Here is a 15,488-nt window from a genome sequence, read left to right as displayed (position 1 = left end):
ATTTCATATAATTTAATAAATTTTGCTGCCATTATCTGCATGCAATGTGGCGTTATTCTCGCTAGTGATTTTGTTTGTCTTAATTCCTACATGATCTCATACAATATATAACAAAACAATTTAGTTAAAGCGTCAAGCGACAGCAAACAGAATGTGAATAGACGTTTGATTAGACGGCAATCAGGTCTGTCGAATTCTTTATTCAATTTGCAAAGGGTGGCGGCAGTAATTTATAAACAACTACGATCGTTCAGTCGAACAATTGCATCTCATCCAGTCGCTTCAGCGTGCACTTCAAGCTCTCCAGCGTTCGAGCATTTCCCTCGAACATCAGTTGCACCTTCTTTCGGGCAAAGGTCTCGTCGTGAAAGTTCTTCAGGGAGTTATCCTCCGAATCGATCCCGATCATGCTCATCAGCGGAAAGAAACCAAAGGCCACAAAGAAGCCATAGGCCTCGCGGGCCCGTATCTCCGCCATGACGGCGTCATAGGTGGGCAGTGGCTTGGACCAAGGAATCTGCTCCAAACACCCCACCAAGGCCTCGTAGTAGATGTCGATGAGGCGCTGACGCTGGCTACGGAGCACCTCTAGCTCCAGGCTGGTGTTCAGAAAGTAGTTGATGTCGAAGCCCAGACTGCCATAGAAACACAGCTGAAAGTCGATCTGCAAGTGGGATATAAGTACTCGTAAAGAGGGGCGCTCTCGAAGGTAACAATGATTCACTTACAATCTTCACCTGCTCCACTTTGTATTCCTGATTGTATTTAAAGAATATATTGTTCACCCACAGATCGCCGTGGTTTAGGACATTCAGATCTCCCCTCAAGGGATACACCGACTTGAGGATCCGCTCCGTAAAGTGCTCGTGGTAGCGATAAAGCTTTGAGGTTATTGCACCAAATCCCTCGCTATCGCTCACGAGAGCTGCCAGTTTCAGGAGCTGTGTGCCGAAAAGCAGCTTGAAAGGCTCCGACTTGATGGCGTCCATGTGCAGGAGTCCAAAGGGATAGCGGTCGATGATGGTCTCTGGCTCGTGTTCGGCCATCACCATGGTTAGGGCATGGTATTGGGCTAGTTTTCGCATCACCAGCGTGGCATGATCCATGTCCAGTCCTAGTTGACGGCATTTCAATTGGTATCCCTCGGAGCAGAGGTCCTCAAAGATGATGGTCTGCTCGGGCTGAGTGGTGGAGTAGTAGTGTCTGCAAACAAAGGGAAATCAAGGGATGTGCAAGAGCAGAAGCCTTTACCGCAGGTCTCACCTGGCGCCCAATGTCCAGAGCTCTGTGGCATCGTCTCTCCCCCACATGAGCGTCTCCAGCTTTGGTTTTATGTGCATATAGAAGATGCTCTCCTTGTTGTAGATGTGCAGCCTGGCCAGAATGGCCTGCTTCTCGTCCGGCATGGATTTCACAATCAGCGATGTCTCCACATTCCTCCCCTCCGCATTCTTATACTTGATGGAGGCCCTGTAGATGTTGCTGCAGTAGTTCTCCCCGCCACGCGTCAGATTTGTCAGATGGACCTCGAGGACCTTTAGGTCCTGCTGCTGCAGGCCGTGCTCCAGAGTGCGCCTGAAGAACTGTGGCGTTAAATACAGCGGCAGCTGCTCCTCCGTTGTGTCCGACATGGTGCTTCAATATGCCATGGATCGGTGCATTATTCATGGTTTTATATGTGAAAACTCATCGATGTTCCCAACTGATTTCTGTTTCTTCTAATTGATTTTAATGGGTTCGGGGCATTGGGGCACTGGACCTGCCATCAATTGGCTTAATGGAAGTGCATTTTCTGTTGGGATTAGCGGTGCGGGCTTTTGATCAACTGAAGCTATAATGAAGATGACTGAAGAGAAGCGATTGATGCAAAAGAAAGAGTTATATTTATGAAAAGAGTCTGTGCAAACATTTGCACTTAGATATTAATCAATTTTTGGGTCATCTGGGCATCTAGAAAAGTATTCTCTGTACAGAGTATACTTGCATTTCGATTTGGATTTAGTCAACGAAGTATTTACATTGTTCTGGGAAAAAGTTTAACATTCGAGATTGTTGGTACGGTAAAACTTTCCTTCACTAAAAATAAACAGATAAACAGAAAAGAGCCCTAGAGTCGCCTTAACATTTCTTTTAAATTAGGGAGCAGTCCAAAATGGGCTTTCTGTTCGAAAGCATTCCCTGGAGCGTCTCAGCCGAGTATCTATCTTCCCAGTCATGCACACGGCTTTTATAGGGGAGCGAAGGAGTCAGTTGGGAGTAATGACGTAGACTAAAAGTGTTATGGTTCGCTATAGTCCTCTAAGAAGCTAGCTCTCAAATTTGGATAGCTTAAATAAAGAAAATTCACAAAGTTCCATTGAGTTCTAAACTAACTTTGTCTCTTATCTTATTGGGTTTGTGCTATCTTTGGATTTTCCACTTCATATCATTCGCTTTATCATGATAACTTAATATGAAAAATACCCAATGCTACCACTGATATCTGCTGACAAGAAAACCCCCATTAAAATAGTTTTTAAATTCCATTACAGAATCCAATTTCATTGGATTCGTTTATTCAAATCCACTTCTACAATATAGAGACTTGTAGATACTTCTACTCAAAATCTACAATAAGCAGGCTGCTCTGTGTACAGATGTGGTGCTCGGTGCCATCATATCTGTGTATATCTTTTATCACAAAGGTTAGTGAATGCCTAACCCGAATGGAAAGAAAACTCCTCCGTCTAGTAGTCCCCAAAGACACCGAGCGTATCGAAACGCTTGAGGGCCCATTTCTGGTAGTCGTTGAGAGCCTTTTGCGCAAAGATGGCATCCACTTTCTTTTGCTTGAAGGCCTCATCCTGCATGTTGTCGATGCTGTTGTCCGAGGCCAACTCCTTGGGCATGGTGATCATCGGGAGGAAGGCAAACAGCGCAAACAGACCGTAGGTCTCGCGGCTACGCAGCTCGTAGAGCAGATCCTCGTAGGTGGGAATGTGCTCGAAGCGTGCGTACTCCAGGGCATCCCGGAAGGCCTTGTAGTACACCTTGATGAGCTCCTCGCGACGGTCCTGCACCAACTCGAACTTGAGGCTGGTGTTCAAGAAGAAGTTCAGATCGCAGCCGGGACTGCCGTAGAAGGACAGCTGGAAGTCGACAAAGATGGCACGCGTGGGCACCTCTGGCTGATCTTTGTTGTCGTAGCCGTACATGAAGTTGTTGGTCCACATGTCGCCGTGATTGAGCACCACATAGCGATCGCCGGCCTTGGGCTTTGAAGCCGCTACACACACATTCCTGAAATTGTCACTCAAACGCTGGAGATGTCCGCTGATGTGCTTGTAGCCGGGCCATCCGGCAGAGCACTTGATGAGACCCTTGAGGAAGTCACCAAACATGTTCTCAAAGGTGTCGCTCTTCATGAGGATATCCTCGCTGAGCATGCCGCGCGTGTACTGCTTCACAATCTCTGGATCCTAACGAGGAAAGATCTCTGATTAGAAATTCCTTTGTATTTATGATGTGAAGACTTCGTTACCTTCTGGGCCAGCACCATGGAAGTGGCATGGAATTTCCCCAGTTGCTGCAGAATGAGCGAGGCATGGTTAAAGTCGAGTCCTGACTCGCGTGAAGCCACCTTGAAGCCCTCCACCTTCAGGTCGCTAAAGACAATCGTCTGCACAGGACCCTTTACAGAATGGTAGTATCTAAAGAAAGAGTTACAGATCGTCAATTGGAGAACTTTCTAGATGAAAAACTTTCACTCACTTGGCACCAAACTTGTCGCCGCGACTGAGAATATCCAATCGTGGCAGAATGTCTGTATAGGTCTGCTTCTCCTTGATGAAAACACTGACATCCTCGAGGAACTGTGTGGCCTCTGTGATAGGAATGGTCTTGACAATCAGCGAAAGCTGCTCCTTCTTAGCGGACTCCTTGTTATCCGACCATTTGGCGAATGTCACCAGAACGCGATAGATGGCCGAGCAGTAGTTATCCCCCGGATTGCTGCCCCACTCAAAATTGATTTCCTTGAGGGTAACCTTAGTCTCCCGCAGACCCTCTTCCAGAGTTTCCGTAAAGAATTGCTCGTTGAGGTACTCGGGCACCGAAATCTTCTGCTTGTTATTTATGACCACCATTTCGAGATGTTTTTTTTCAAACTATTTTCACCAGAGAATTCTCTTTGTCAAGCAACACTTTCGCGCTAACCTTCCGTTGAAGACTGATTTCAGTGCCACAGAGAACGCAGCGTTTTATCATTTTTGTTGCGTCGTTGGGTTTTGGCAGGTACTTTTTTGTGCTCTCCAAATGGCTCTGTGGTGTCATCATGAAAAGTGAACTCATGAGCGACTAGCGGGCGATGGGACAGTGGTACTAGAACTAGTAGAAAGTGTTTAATGTTTATGTTTATTGGCGGGTTCTAAATGGGGTTCGCTATTTGCTCTTTCTATTGTACATTGTATAGATATGATAGAATGACTATAAAAAGAGATAGTCTCGTAAGTTAAATATTGGATGGAATAGCGTAATCAATGTGGTGTCTAAATATCGTAATATTTTATCCTGTTCTATGGGAATTTAATTTGTACTTTTATTCTGGCTTTAATCATCGTTTGCAAAGCATTTTTAGGGCCTGTTGCATGTCTCTAATGTCTGCCAGCCATGATCAACAGATTGTCCTTACATTTTTAATTTTTAAACTGTTTTTAATCTAAAATTGAATGAATTTGTGCTTGAAAATGATATCCCCTATCGATACTCAAAGATCTCTAAGATCTATTTTCAAGGAGTCTTGTTCATAAATCTCCAAAATCCAAAATCTACAATCGAAGAGTACAAAAAAAATGTAAGTCAAAAAAATTAATTTGGGTCTTCATGTCATATTTTCAAACAAGATTAAATTTTTTTACTTTTTAAAATATAAATTAAAAAAAGAGTTTTGTGATTTTAAAAATTAAAATAACAAATCAATTGTTTTTTATCTGATAAATATTATAATTTTTGTATTGTTTTTTTATAACAACTTATTCTTTACTTTTCTTCCATTTCCAATGTCAGGCAGAGAATTCACCGCCTTTCATATCCCAAGCATCTCTAGAATCCCTAATCAAATGACTCTTGTCCCACTGTTGCCCCTTAATAGACACTAGTCTCTATCTCGTTGCTTCCTCTAGTTTCAGTGGGTTTTGTGCATTGTCATTGACTTTTTAATAACAAAAAAATAAAACAGCAAAAAGCTAATGAGAGATTTTGGAATACACATGATTGTGGGTTGATAGAGCAGTAATTAATTCGGCTTTCGTGGCTCTTGACATCGACTAACCGGCCGTCCGGCCACGTCATGAATGGAACTCTCTGGAGATTCCAATTTGTTGAGACCTGTCAGTGGCGCTCGTGTGTGGTGTTTGCCGGGTAGTGCGGCAGCCACACAGGCGGTGCTCCAGCCAACGTATCGCTGGAGCACCGCCTGTCAATGGGTCAACAGAACTAGTATTTCAATGTTTGCTTTTTGTGTTATCATCACAGTGTTATGTACTCGTATTAGATGCGTGTGCTGGCTCTACGTATACCCATGTATGGGTGAGCTTGTATTTGGTGGCGGCGTGTGTCGTATAATTTAGTTGTAGTTTAAATTTGGTTTTCATGACGGCAGTTGTTTCGGTTTCGCACGCTTGATGCATGCTGATTATAAAATATACCCCATACAAATGAGAGGAAAGAGTAGAGGGATGGAACAGGGGCGTAGTTTCAAACGATTAATTTGTCGTTAGGTCCGAAAAACGCAATCTTTAGATTAAATTAATGTCATTCCAGGGGGGTCTTGCTCGTGGCTTATCTAGAAGGCATACATACCTAAGGAACACTATATGAAGGACGTAGAATCAAGTAAAAGTTCGACAAGCAAATAAAATAGAGAAAAGAGTAGAATTCTCTTTAAAGAATATAATTGGGATGGAACAGGGGCGTAGTTTCAGACGATTAATTTGTCGTTAGGTTCGAAAAACGCAATCTTTAGATTAAATCAATGCCATTCCAGGTGGGGTCTTACTCGTGCCTTGTCTAGAAGGCATACATACCTAAGGAACACTATCTGAAGGACGTAGAATCAAGTAAAAGTTCGACAAGCAAATAAAATAGAGAAAAGAGTAGAATTCTCTTTAAAGAATATAATTGGGATGGAACAGGGGCGTAGTTTCAGACGATTAATTTGTCGTTAGGTTCGAAAAACGCAATCTTTAGATTAAATCAATGCCATTCCAGGTGGGGTCTTACTCGTGCCTTGTCTAGAAGGCATACATACCTAAGGAACACTATCTGAAGGACGTAGAATCAAGTATAAGTTCGACAAGCAAATAAAATAGAGAAAAGAGTAGAATTCTCTTTAAAGAATATAATTGGGATGGAACAGGGGCGTAGTTTCAGACGATTAATTTGTCGTTAGGTTCGAAAAACGCAATCTTTAGATTAAATCAATGCCATTCCAGGTGGGGTCTTACTCGTGGCTTATCTAGAAGGCATGCATACCTAAGGAACACTATCTGAAGGACGTAGAATCAAGTAAAAGTTCGACAAGCAAATAAAATAGAGAAAAGAGTAGAATTCTCTTTAAAGAATATAATTGGGATGGAACAGGGGCGTAGTTTCAGACGATTAATTTGTCGTTAGGTTCGAAAAACGCAATCTTTAGATTAAATCAATGCCATTCCAGGTGGGGTCTTACTCGTGGCTTATCTAGAAGGCATGCATACCTAAGGAACACTATCTGAAGGACGTAGAATCAAGTAAAAGTTCGACAAGCAAATAAAATAGAGAAAAGAGTAGAATTCTCTTTAAAGAATATAATTGGGATGGAACAGGGGCGTAGTTTCAGACGATTAATTTGTCGTTAGGTTCGAAAAACGCAATCTTTAGATTAAATCAATGCCATTCCAGGTGGGGTCTTACTCGTGCCTTGTCTAGAAGGCATACATACCTAAGGAACACTATCTGAAGGACGTAGAATCAAGTAAAAGTTCGACAAGCAAATAAAATAGAGAAAAGAGTAGAATTCTCTTTAAAGAATATAATTGGGATGGAACAGGGGCGTAGTTTCAGACGATTAATTTGTCGTTAGGTTCGAAAAACGCAATCTTTAGATTAAATCAATGCCATTCCAGGTGGGGTCTTACTCGTGCCTTGTCTAGAAGGCATACATACCTAAGGAACACTATCTGAAGGACGTAGAATCAAGTAAAAGTTCGACAAGCAAATAAAATAGAGAAAAGAGTAGAATTCTCTTCAAAGAATATAATTGGGATGGAACCGGGGCGTAGTTTCAGACGATTAATTTGTCGTTAGGTCCGAAAAACGCAATCTTTAGATTAAATCAATTTCATTCCAGGGGGGGTCTTGCTCGTGGCTTATCTAGAAGGCATGCATACCTAAGGAACACTATCTGAAGGACGTAGAATCAAGTAAAAGTTCGACAAGCAAATAAAATAGAGAAAAGAGTAGAATTCTCTTTAAAGAATATAATTGGGATGGAACCGGGGCGTAGTTTCAGACGATTAATTTGTCGTTAGGTTCGAAAAACGCAATCTTTAGATTAAATCAATGCCATTCCAGGTGGGGTCTTACTCGTGCCTTGTCTAGAAGGAATACATACCTAAGGAACACTATCTGAAGGACGTAGAATCAAGTAAAAGTTCGACAAGCAAATAAAATAGAGAAAAGAGTAGAATTCTCTTTAAAGAATATAATTGGGATGGAACAGGGGCGTAGTTTCAGACGATTAATTTGTCGTTAGGTCCGAAAAACGCAATCTTTAGATTAAATCAATGCCATTCCAGGGGGGGTCTTACTCGTGCCTTATCTAGAAGGCAAGGAACACTATCTGAAGGACGTAGAATCAACTTGAAGTTCGACAAGCAGACTGGGAAATTCCCTGTACACATAGATTGGTAAATAGTAGAGGTCCGCATGAATAGCTTAAACCTGCAATTGAATTAACCGTGCGCAAAATGAGTTGAATGGATTCGAATGCAACGCCGATAGAGTTCGAGTAAATGAGTGCGATGACGTATAAATCATCCAACAACATTCAAACGATGTGCACGATTTGAATGAGTTGAGTGAGGGCTGAATCTGATTCCATTCGAATGCATTCTTTTTTTTTGCCTCTACATTTGCGCAGCAATATCAGTGGAGTCGACTTTTGAGAAGAAATAGGGCACACAGTTTCAGAAAAAAAAAATATATTGCAAAATATATATTTTAAATATTCAGATTCCCGGCTAATATTGGATTTCAATTGACAATCCAACACTTACTCGCATTCTCATATGTAACTCAATTCGTTGTGTGCCTCGCATTCATTCAACTCTATTCAATTCGAATGCATTCTATTGGGCTTTTGTTTTGATTGGAGCCATGCAGACCTTTAGTTAATAGGCATGTGGATACCATAGATATATTATGAATGTTGCATAGATAGAGTACTGGTAGATTGTAGATTATTCAGATATTTAAAAGGAAACCGCTTTTATGAGTAATTTGGGTTTAAAGTACATAAAAATTTTGCTTGGAGTACACCTGTGGTTCTCTATTTATTTAATATTTTCTGGTATTTCTCTAGTATTTTAAGAAAGTTTGTTCCTGGAATTTGTTGTATTTTTCCTAGTATTTTTCTGGAATTATTTATTTAATATTGTTCTGATGAATGCTTCTTTGAGAAGAACTGTCCATCAAGAGTGCATTTCCTGTTCCTTATATTAAATTATACACTTATTTGATAATATTATCGTTTTATTATCAATATTTATTTCCAAAGGTTTCCACAAAAAATGCTCAAACCGGTTTTCATTTCCAGGTTTCTAATGTATGTTCCTCCCTTCACATAAGCAGCATAGAGGCTATATACCCTATACTTCAATATATTTTTAAGTCACAAACCGTTCAAAATACAGCCACTTAATGACGAGAACCGTATCATCACGATACGTCTGTAAATGGGGTGTGGTCGTACCCGTAATAAGTACTCTGTACGTAATTTCTGTTGAATATATTAATTAAAACATTATCTAGTCTTCCGTATCTGTTGACAAGAATATCAAAAGTGTTTACTCAAAGATTACCAAAATATAGATAAACGCACTCCGGTTTCTGTTTCTAGCCAACCCAACGCCTCTGTAGACAATTCAACACGTGTATGGCCCAACAGCAGATCAACTCGTAGATACAACTTTTTATGTCATTCACGCATTGAACATTTATCAGTAGAGCGTAATCAGCAGATAGGAACTATATGAGTATGTATTTTGATTGTAAACCAAACCAGCCCTGCTATTTCACCATATTTGCTGAGATTTTGGAAACGCTACTAGGATTATTTCTGCATTTCCCAAAAAACGTTTTACGAGATATTATTTTTCCTCCCATTCCTGTTTCTTCTGAAATTGGTTTTTGTCTTTGAAACGGTTTTTTTCTCCCCATATTCATGCCTTAGTTTGGAGCTGGTTTGAAGATTGGCTGAGCGAAGGGAATTTCTTACGGGAAGATTTTTGTGTTGCAGGAAAAATGAAAATTTAATTTCTAGATAGAAACAACATTAACACGTTATCAGCAACGAAAAAAGGAAGATAGAAGATACGATTATTTAGAGTACAGGAAAGACTACTCAGTTTCACAGCCAATGCAACATTTGCTAAGTTTGGTAAATTTACAGGATATTTCAGTAAATATTTCCCAATTTAAATTCCCTATTTAAGGATATTTCTTGAGGTTGGCTCGTGTATTGGATATTCTGAAATAATGGTTCATTTTATGCCATACGAAATGATATAGAAGGGAACAAAAATTTACCCCTATTAACGAAGTAATTCGGAGTTGGTTTGTATATTCGCTATTTGGGTAATTGTTCCCATTTTGTTCTTTTCTAGGGAAATATTTATTTAAATTCCCTATGAAAAGTGTTATTTCAAACATTAACGGAATTTCTTTGTTTGAAATCTGAGACAAAAAGTATTCTGATAATCAGATAATGTCAAGTCAAACAAATTAATTGTTTTTCTATATTAATTAAGTTTTTTCTATGATAATTAATAGTGTGGAATAATATAATTCCAAATAATGATGACTGAATGTCATTCAAGGATTTTTCTTCATTTTACTGTGAAAAATAGATATACAAACACCGCTGGGCCACAATGGCTGTTGTTTCTGAGCACGAATAGATATAGTTTATGAATTTATAATGATTTCCTTCCATCTGTTACACAGATAACCCTTTTCACCCCATATACTCTATTACTCTGCGAGAATCGGTTAAAAAAACGCCGGAAATGAAGAGCACGCAAAAGAGAAACCTCAACGTTAGCTCGTATGTTTTATAGCAGTTTTTTCAGTGGGGGTTTCCCCGTGCTTTGCGATACGCATCACCAGTTGCTTTTTTGAGCGAGCCCCCCCAGGCGTTGGGGAGGTTCTCTGAAGGGGGCAGAGGGTTGCGGTAGAGGTTGAGGTCAGTCCAGGGGTCGGTAACAGAATGCGAAGAGTACGCGTATGAAAGGCCAGGCACACCATGTTTGGCTCTTTGCCTTTGAGTTCGCCTCGGGGCTGCAGTATTCTCGCGTAGTTTACCCTACACTTGAAAAAAAACCTTTATAAAAATTAAACAAATATTTACTATCTCCTGATATAAAATTGCCTTAGTTTTTAAAAGAAGAGAGGAAATATTAACTGAAAGGATCATAGATATCATATCTTAAGTAGCCCGAGGCCCATCTAGTATATTTATTGCTTTAATCTTCAATTCGGTTTATAATAAAAAATACAAAAATCAAATTTAATAAGCATTGTTGGTTTTTAATTGGTTTTTAAACCAAAAATAGCCTCATAAGACGATGAAAATGTACCTACCCTGATTGAAAAGATTATAAAGTTTTGCTCTGAATTATATTATTTATATACCAGATTTCCCCACTCTCGAAACGATTTTCCAGATTGAAAAGGTTTCCTCTGGATTTCTATAATTTCAATAATATTATTTTGTATTGTTTTCACATACGAGACCTGGGGGTTTTTCGGTTTCTTCGTACTTTTCCACTATTTTTCCCCTCAGTGCATGGCCGTTGGTATCCGCTCTTTTGTATGAATACTCGCCCATACGTACATCGCTAGCTTCTCGGCATGTCACGTGTTTTTGCAGTTCATGACGGCTTAATTAACTTGCATGTTAGTTTTTTTTATTTTTCTTTCCCTTGCGTTAAACACACAGGCGACACAGAGATTTCCGTTTTTCCCGCCACGCCACTGAGTTTTTGTGTATTTCGGGGTTTTTTGCATAAATTTTGCATTACATTTTGCCGTTAAACGAAATGCATTAATAAACAACAGCGTTTAAATGCGCGATTGCACACAAATTAGTGAGCAGAGAGGCCAGACAGAATCGAATGTACCTCGAACCCCCCCCCCCCCTCTGCAGGCCACCCCATACGCATCCTATCCTTTATCCGATTCGGACCTCGCTGATGTATGGGATTTTAATCGTACGCTCAGACATAAACATGATGATGTGCGGGGATGGAAAGGCAAACCAAAATCCATGGCAACCTCATTCCTGGAGCGAGAGACAAAGGATAATGGAGTCCTCTTTGCATACATGTGTGTGTGTGTGTGTACGTGGGTTGTCCCAAAAAGTAGACACAACACAACAGACAGGCAAACAACCAGACAGACATACAGACGGACAACGCACGGAATAAATGACCATAATCAAACACTTTACGCCTGAAAGCATGCAGGTCCTTATGTTCTTGGTCCTGCCACTGGTTCCTTCTCCTTTTACCCATTCCATATGATGTTTTTCTGCTGCTCTGATGAAGAAAGCTACCGAATGACGGCCGCCTAAGCTGAGGAGCAAATATGTCTGTGTTCCTATCTGCTGTGCATCACTGTTCGGTAGACGCCGTCGCCGGTGGCCAGATTTAATTAGTACCCTCTATTGGGCCTTTAGTTTTAGGGAAATATACTCTACCCTACGAGGAGGGTATTTGCTTTGTTGGGGATGTAAGTAGGGGATGTAGTGATGGTCTTTGTGGGGTGGAAATTGTTGTAAATGCTGTCTAGAAATATTTAATTTAATCAGTCCGCAAATTTGGCAAAGAATTTCCCACAATTCGTTGATTTTAATATAGATTTAATGTATGTCCAACCCAGAAGATATAAGTTGTATCTCTTGGACTCATATTCCCCCCATTCGGTCTACAAGTTCTGTAATTACTCCCCTATATTCAGTTCTCAAAACTCTCCAATTTCCATTCAATACCCTATGTGTCTACCCCAAAAACTGGCTTATCGGGTGCGTCCCTGCCTTTTTTCGAATCGCTTGGCTACTGTTAAATTAAACTTCATTTGTGAAATGTCGCTCTGGGTGTCGTCGGGTTCGACTAGCCTTTAATCACAGTTGGGGCAAATCAAACACAAACAAATGCCAGGCACCATCATCCTCATCATCATCATCATCCATATACACATAGACATCATAGGGAGTATCCGCAGACTGAGACTCCCTCTTTTACTCTCTCTCTGTATGTCCGAATGGAGTAACCCAATTTTTTGGGCAGGGGCTGGTTGCACCCTTACTAGGGGGTATTATGATTTTTAGCAGATGTCTGCAATGTAGTAACTTACTTCTAGTATTATTATTGTAGTATTGATTCTTGATCAGGGCATAGGGCAGAACCAATATAATGATCTTCATCTTTTGCATCTATGATTTCGAGTTTCTCAGTTCTACAGCTATCTGTCTGAAATAATGGCTACTACCACTACTACTACATTATTCAAAACTGAGTTGTCACTGGATAGGAAAACAATATCCTATTGTGGCAAGAAACGGTCGAAACACAAGCCTTTGCGATGAAAACTTTTGTATTTTGAAATTGAGTTTAATTAAATTATTATTTTTTTTTATTTTTTTTTTTTATTTGTTTTATTGGTATTTTCTATTTTGTATTTATTTATTCTTTATTATTATTTTTTTGTATTATTTATTTTAATTTTTTTTTGCTTTATTATTATTGTTTATTGAGTTAATTTATTTAATATTTGCTTACTTTTCTTATATTTATTTTTGATTTTATTTATGTATTATTTTATTTTATATATTTTATTTTAATAATATTTAATATGATCAAAATAAGATCATAAATTCATAAAAAATCGTTACAAAAATAATTTTTTTGTGAGAAAAACTGGTTTATTTCGGAAAATGTCCCAACCAGCACTCAACAGGGGCCACTTTTATGTGTTTTTTCACAGCTAAGACAACATTTTATATACATAAAATAGTACTATATTCCACAGTTAGCCAACGATCCATCGATCTGCAAGAGCATCAACTGTTTGAGCTCTCAAAGAAAGGCTCCATCCTTTCTGGTTGCTGTTGTTTTGGTGGATTTGTTGTCTGCTTGCTGCCGAAAAACTGTTGCATACCTTTGGGGGTGGGCTGGGGCGGCGACAGCTCTCGGGAGCCACGAAATGCTTTGCATACTTTTTAGCTGCGTGGTCGAGCGCATGAATAATTGATTTCCATTGCCCAAAGTGGCGACTTTCGCCCGTCCCCCCCATTTCTCTCTCTATATCTCTCATTGTCTCTCCACATATTTGTCGCTTCCTCTCCACCCCGTCGTTCTCTCTCTCTTTCCCTCTCTACCCTTTCACTCATTGTCGCTCATTCATTTGTCAGTTTGTTTGTTTGTTTGTTTGTTTGTTGGTTGGTCGCATTGTTTATTTGTTTGTCGCTGCTCCTGCCACTGCTGCTGCTGCTGCTGCTACTGCCGTTGCATGCAACATATTTTCACTTGTGCTGCACTGCGGGGATCCCTGCATAATTCCCATCGTACCCTCACCATTTTTTTGGCTGTTTTACCCCCCGCCTTTTGTTTTTTCAGCCGCCTGTCGCTTATCAGTTTATTTGTGTGCTTCTGTTGGTGGATACAGCATACCCCCCACTCGCACCCTGTATATCCCCTGCTGACATATGGCTCCTTGTGTGCGTCTGGTGTTTGAGGGGGAGGGTTGGGGGCTGCCTTTAATCCCGTGGAAAACGTTGCCATGGGGCCCGAAAAGTTTTGCTCATTTCAGTGTTAAACATTTACGAGTATTTTTCGGTATTAAATCCTATTTGTAATGGGATATTTAATTTCCATAAATGTTTGCATATTCTCTGCATGCTATTACCGATATAAGCCCTTTGTCTGTTCTATGTCCGCTATGGGGAGAGCTTTGAATGGTAAATTGCTTTGGACAACATGCAATCAAGGGGTTTCCTGATGATAAAATCGGATGGCTAATATGATTGTTTTGTCTGACAGCTAGGGAACAGCCCATAGACCTGGGAAATTGGTGTTAAATTATGGGTTAGACCTTCACATTTTTCTCTGAAGGTTAATCCTTTCTTAAAGCTTAAACACTCCACCATTCTGCACTTTAATCTCCAGCTATTCTTGTGACTTTAACTGGCTTTCACTATTACAGACCAGACAACACCTTTCATCCCGTGTAAATACACATCTCTTCCCCCAGACAATGCCTCCTGGCCTCGAAATCAACATCAAACCGAGAGTTTCCGCCAAATGACCGACCATATAGATGTACCTTTTGATATATGCGTTGACAACCGCAGCATCAAACCCCCAACCAAAGCTCAAACTGTAGCCAGGAATCCCCCCCTACCAATCGAAGCAGCAACTGTAGCCAGGATTTGTCCCCAACCCACCAAAGCAGGAACTGGCCCTGAATCCTCACGGTATCGCCGAGTCGGTGGACAATGATGCGATGCGACTGAATGACACGCTGGACGCCAATAAATGTCATCCGGCAATTAAGTCAAAGGTATAGCCCGGCAGATAAAGTGAAATTTGACGAGACAGAGGGGAAAGAACTACCCTCCGAGAGGCTTGCCAGGGGAAATAGACCACAGAGGAAACATCCCCGAGTCAGGGGTATACTTCCAGGACATTTCCAGGACCTTTCTCTCCCTCACGAGAGAGAGAAAGAGAAATTTCCTTTTGTTTTGGGTTATTTTGGGCAGGCGGCATGTCTTTGGGGGTGGATGGATTTCCTTGTTCCGCATTCAAGTCGCAGACGCTGCTTCTGCTTCTGACGCCGCCGTCGTCGCCGCCAGGTGCCTGCCCTCCAAGGGGTGTCTGTGTCTAAATGGAAACTGAAACACCAGTTGATTGCCCCGTGGCTGCTGCTGTTGCATGGATATGAGGGTGTTGCATTTCAGGTTGTGTTGCGCGTATATATTGCATGTGGTTGCTGCGGCCTGGCGACCAGGAAATGGCAGTGTGGCAGCGTGGCAACGTGCCAGCCGCCGCCTTCGTTAGTTTCTAATTTCTTTACGGGCGAAAAACTAGTTGTGACAAGAGGCGTACTAGTATATGGGAGGTCTCTATGCACTGAGGGGAAAAATTACGGATAAAAGGTAGTTTTCCTTATGATTTATAATAGTTTTCTTGATG

General features: G+C 40.8%; 3 protein-coding genes across 3 annotated transcripts in view; 1 reads left to right on the top strand and 2 right to left on the bottom strand.

Annotated features, from left to right (window-relative positions):
- Nucleotides 1–15,488, top strand: part of LOC108161351 (nucleolar protein dao-5) — a 72,193-nt gene that overhangs the window by 2,586 nt on the left and 54,119 nt on the right. The gene's annotated exons all lie outside the window — the stretch shown is intronic.
- LOC108161363 lies at nt 120–1,879 on the bottom strand. Its single transcript, XM_017295606.2, has 3 exons — nt 1,264–1,879; nt 729–1,203; nt 120–664 (listed from the first exon to the last, which is right to left on the bottom strand). Exons 1-3 carry the CDS (start codon nt 1,629–1,631, stop codon nt 251–253), a joined length of 1,257 nt encoding a protein of 418 aa, XP_017151095.1. The 5' UTR covers nt 1,632–1,879; the 3' UTR covers nt 120–250.
- LOC108161360 lies at nt 2,521–4,225 on the bottom strand. Its single transcript, XM_017295602.2, has 3 exons — nt 3,751–4,225; nt 3,521–3,689; nt 2,521–3,458 (listed from the first exon to the last, which is right to left on the bottom strand). The coding sequence occupies exons 1-3, from the start codon at nt 4,122–4,124 to the stop codon at nt 2,727–2,729; spliced, it is 1,275 nt and encodes a 424-aa protein (XP_017151091.1). The 5' UTR covers nt 4,125–4,225; the 3' UTR covers nt 2,521–2,726.

Source organism: Drosophila miranda, chromosome 4 (genome assembly GCF_003369915.1).
Source record: "Drosophila miranda strain MSH22 chromosome 4, D.miranda_PacBio2.1, whole genome shotgun sequence".
Classification (NCBI taxonomy): domain Eukaryota; kingdom Metazoa; phylum Arthropoda; class Insecta; order Diptera; family Drosophilidae; genus Drosophila; species Drosophila miranda.
Note: the sequence above shows the minus strand (reverse complement) of the source record. Positions and strands in the feature narration are given on the sequence as shown.